At 33.9% G+C, this 4,675-nt stretch overlaps 1 protein-coding gene across 1 annotated transcript; it reads left to right on the top strand.

The window, feature by feature from the left end:
- Nucleotides 1-1,056: 1,056 nt before the first annotated feature.
- LOC130731927 (putative calcium-binding protein CML19) lies at nucleotides 1,057-2,043 on the top strand. Its single transcript, XM_057584088.1, has one exon. It carries the CDS (start codon nucleotides 1,425-1,427, stop codon nucleotides 1,866-1,868), a length of 444 nt encoding a protein of 147 aa, XP_057440071.1. The 5' UTR covers nucleotides 1,057-1,424; the 3' UTR covers nucleotides 1,869-2,043.
- The last annotated feature ends 2,632 nt before the right edge of the window (nucleotides 2,044-4,675 follow it).

The raw sequence follows: 4,675 nt of genomic DNA, 5'->3' as shown, positions 1-4,675 counted from the left end.
TATCAACCACATCTGACATTTAACAAAATAAATCTTCATACATTCGACTTCCATATACCATAATCGCATCATACTCTCTAGGTCGAAAGTATTTTAAGCTTGTATTTAACATCACCATATATCCATTCCCCCCCCCCCCGCCAAATCACACTTTATTGATAATCAATAGCTCATGAGTACACAACCTTCCCTTGATCAAAACAAATTACACCAGTGACCAAATTATAAGTCACTTTTTAAAAATAAAATAAAAAATTGTTCCTAAATATATATAGGTCACTTTTAATATTTACGAAGCATTAAATATATTTTTTCAAATTCACCTTCTTATTTAATATGAAAGAGATGATGAACTTTCGGAATATTAACTTGAAGAGAGAAAATTATAGGAAAGCAAACAATGGTAATCTAGGAAAGTTAATCATCTCCTCTACAAATTTATCACTAGTAACTACTTTTCTTAATACAATAGAATTAGGTATTCTTTAATAATGCTAGCACAAAAGACCAAATCCACCCTAATGTTGCTCAAAGAATCCTTGCCCAGATTAATTAGACTGTACAAACCAACACAACAAAAACACTATCTATTGATGATATCACAAAAATAATATTTTCTTACACTTCACTTTCTCTTCATCTCATTCTCACATGTTTTTCATCTTATTACACTCTATATTTTTTATCTCATCATAAATTATATCACTTATTTCTCATTTTATTTACTTGAGATTGGGTTGAAAATAGAGAGTAAACATTCAACTATTTATAACTTAATGATAAATTCACAAGACGGCGAAAGAACACACGTTCCGTGTTTATTGGACCGCGTGACAATTTTGTCGCTACGTTGCCCCCACGAATGCAAAAGCTGCTTACCGTTTTCAATTTGTCAACCGTTTTCTAATTGATTTTTTTTCCTGGTCGACTTTTAAATTATGACATCTGCATAATATCTCCCGAACACACGCAGCACCTTCCTATTTCTCCAGCATCATCTCCAACACGCTTCTCAAACCGACTTCACAAACACTATATAATAACAAGATCATTAAGACAGAAGATAGATAGAACCTTTATCACAAACCCACCCCAAGCTTCATATCATAGTCCACACCATTACCCAAAGACCATACCTAAACTTTCATTTGCATACAAGGTAATCAGGTTTTCTTTTGTTGTATACTAGCTCCATTTCCACTTTTTAGTTCCAAAACAAAGTGCTTCTCTACCGACTTGGTTTCAAATTGCAGTCCGCAACCACAATTTAAAAGGGTCTTTTAGTCTCGTAACATTATACTACAACACAATTGTGGCAGCATCAACTTAGTTAATTATCTGCCATTTTGTGAGATAAGCGGAATCAAAACCACCACTGCAACCACAATTTAAAACCTGATAGCAAAAACTTTCCTTTGGAGGCTATGTGTTGCCATTGTAACATGAGGAAGGACGCCGGATTCGAGCATGTTCTTCGGTATTTTGATGAAGATGGAGATGGAAAGATTTCGCCTTCCGAGCTCAGGCAACGGTTGGGTGAGATGGGAGGGGAGCTTTTGCCGAGAGAAGCGGATATGGTGATTGAGGCGTTGGATTCGGACGGTGATGGGTTGCTAGGTTTGGAGGATTTTGTTACGTTGATGGAAGCTGGGGGATCAGAGGAGCAGAAGTTGAAGGACTTGAGAGAAGCTTTTGAGATGTATGATACTGACAAGAGTGGGTTTATAAGCCCCAAGAACTTGAAGAGGATGTTTAAGAAGATGGGGGAGTCCAAGTCCATTGATGAGTGCAAAGATATGATCAATCATTTTGATTTGAATGGGGATGGCGTGCTTAGCTTTGAAGAATTCCGAATCATGATGCAGTGATCCTATATATGTTTGATTTCATGCTGTCTAGTATATAGGTTGGATTTATTGATTTCTTTTGGACTCAAAGAGTAGACACGCAAAGAGCACGAAAATCCACATGTACTTTTTTTTCTCATTTTTTATAACATTATATATCATATATCACAATTATTATTTATCTCTTTTTTTCTTAGTTCTTTGTCTAATTTTCTATATTCATTGAGTGTCTACTCAATAATTTCCATTCTACGCTCATGGATTATTAAATGTTAATTCATTTAAAAAAAATGTTAATTGGGCCGCTTATCAAATAACAACCGATTAACCATTGGAATTAATATTTTGTTGCAAAACCAAGTCTTAACCATTGTCATTGCAGAAAAAAGATCGCTCTATAGATGTTGTTGAAACATGGAGTGTCGAAACAAGACGTTTCAATCTATCAACAAGTGGAAATATTATTGTTTTTCCAGTTTCAACTAACTTCGTAAAACTTGGATAAAGTGGAAATTTTTTCTAAATTACGATATTGAGAAACATCTGAATGATAATGTCTTAGTTGGAACGACAAATTCTTTTTTTCTAGGTTGGAAAAATACTTATAGTTGGTGGAAAAAAATACTTATACACTGTCTTTGTCATTCAATCCAATGATGCACTTTGAAAAGTTTGTTGAATTTTAGTTGTAGGAAATAGGAATATTTGAAGAGTTTAATGGATATGTACTGTTAGTGTAAAACTGTTTTACACTGACAACTAATCAAAACATGTCACGTAGGAAAAATAATAATTTTTATTTTAAATTTCAATTAAAATAAAAATATATTTTATGATGTGGTAGAATTCAATTGGATTACTGTATAAAATCGGTTTACACTAACAATATCTATAATTCATATTTTAAACGCTCACTTGGTCTTCTTCCTATAATTTGAAAGTGACAGACACTATTTGATAATTGATAATATTAGCTAGCTATAATTTGTTGACAAAGAATACCAGAGGTTCCAACAGAGGGACATATATGATTGTTTTGCCTGATAACTACATGATTCTATCTAACTACACCATTTAATTTGTTTTTTTTTGTTGACATCCCAATTATTTCCATTCTAGAGCCCATAACAAAAAAAAATGTTAATAAATGAGTAACAATTAGACTACATCAAATCCCTGTTCGGTAGCTTATGGAAAATATTATCTTCACAACCCAATCAAAATACACCAACTGAGATATACGAAAGGAGAGAAATAAAAGATATGAAAATAAGTCAAAATGAAATTAAATAGAAAGTCTGATGTGAATGAATTAAACTCATTACTAATTCAGCAACATAATTACACCCTTCTTTCAATGCCTAGTTTCTAGCACACTTTATGATAATTTTAAATATTCCGACCGACGATTTTTATTTAAGGTTGTCGAACAAAGAGTAAAATAACAATTATTGATAGTAAAATATTACTAAAGTACCCTTATTTAATTTTAGGCTTAGTTCCAGTTTGGGTCCCTGATGTTTCAGAAATGTGCGATTTACGCCCCCCGTGTTTAAAACCTACGATCAAGCTCCCTAATGTTTCTAAAACTTGCGATCGAAGCCCTTCCGTCCATATCCGTTTGGTTCCGTCTGTTGACCAAACGGAGCTGCGCCCACGTGTAATAAAATGAGCGAATTTACTCCCTGATCTTTCATCTTTGTGCAATCTCCCTAATGTTTAAAAACAAAATTTCAAAAAATAAATCTTTAATCTTTAACAGATTTTAACAAAAAAAAGATCATTAATCTGTTTCAGAAAAAAAAAACATATCATTAATCTTGAATGAAAACAAATCATTCATTATCAAAGTAACACAACCTGAAACAGATTCAAATCAACAACAATTCAAGAAAAAAAAATTGAATCTTCAATTCATGTTCGTTAAGAAAACAACACCTTTATCAAAAATAGTAATAACAATTTTCTCCCTAGTTCATCTTCCACTTTCAAACTCACATTTCTCTCCATCTTTCATGAAAAAACAGATCCAGCACAAACAAAAAAACACATAAATAATGCAAGAAACCAGAAATCCAGGAAGATGGGAGGAGGTAAAACCTCATAAAATTTAGAGAGAGATAAGTCATTTTCATCTCATCAGATTTAGCCACCCGTTCATCTTTCAGAATCATTGTTGCCTTCTCTGGCTGAAATTCGTGGTCATTGCAAAACCTCAGAGCCACATCCAGATTTGCAGCAAGCCATTAGTTACTACCCAAAAAACCCAGAAATCATCAAAGCAACGAAACCTAGAAAGGAGAGTGGAACTAGGGGATTTGCAGGAGGTGATAACGTTCCTTGTGAGCATACTGGGAGTGACGTTCTACATGTTTAAGGATGATGTCCTCACTGAAGTTGTGAGAGTTGGAATTTAGGGATTTGAACAGAAAAAATTGATGTTGATTTTGAAGATGTAGGTTTTGTAATGGAAAATAGCAGGTTCAGATCTAAAGGAGAAGAAGAAGATTGTGAGTTCAGAAGGAAGAGGTGGTGGTTTGGGGTTGGTTGTATATGGTAGACCTTGGTGATTATTTAGTTTTTTAATTAAATTGTTTTATTTTAAATTTTATTGAAACATGAGGGAGTAAATTCGCTCGTTTTAAACATTAGGGGGGCAAATTGCACAAAGATGAAAGATCAGGGAGTAAATTCGCTCGTTTTATTACACGTGGACGCAGCTCCATTTGGTCAACAGATGGAACCAGACGGATATGGACGAAAGAGCTTCGATCGCACGTTTTAGAAACGTCAGGGAGCTTGACCGCACGTTTTAAGCACGGGGGACC

This window comes from Lotus japonicus, chromosome 1 (assembly GCF_012489685.1).
Source record: "Lotus japonicus ecotype B-129 chromosome 1, LjGifu_v1.2".
NCBI classification, from domain to species: Eukaryota; Viridiplantae; Streptophyta; class Magnoliopsida; order Fabales; family Fabaceae; genus Lotus; species Lotus japonicus.
The sequence above is the reverse complement of the archived record's forward strand: the minus strand, read 5'-3'. Positions and strand labels throughout refer to the sequence as shown.

Excerpts from the sequence above, each read along its gene's own strand:
- LOC130731927 (XM_057584088.1), top strand. The coding sequence starts at position 1,425 with ATGTGTTGCCATTGTAACATGAGGAAGGACGCCGGATTCGAGCATGTT.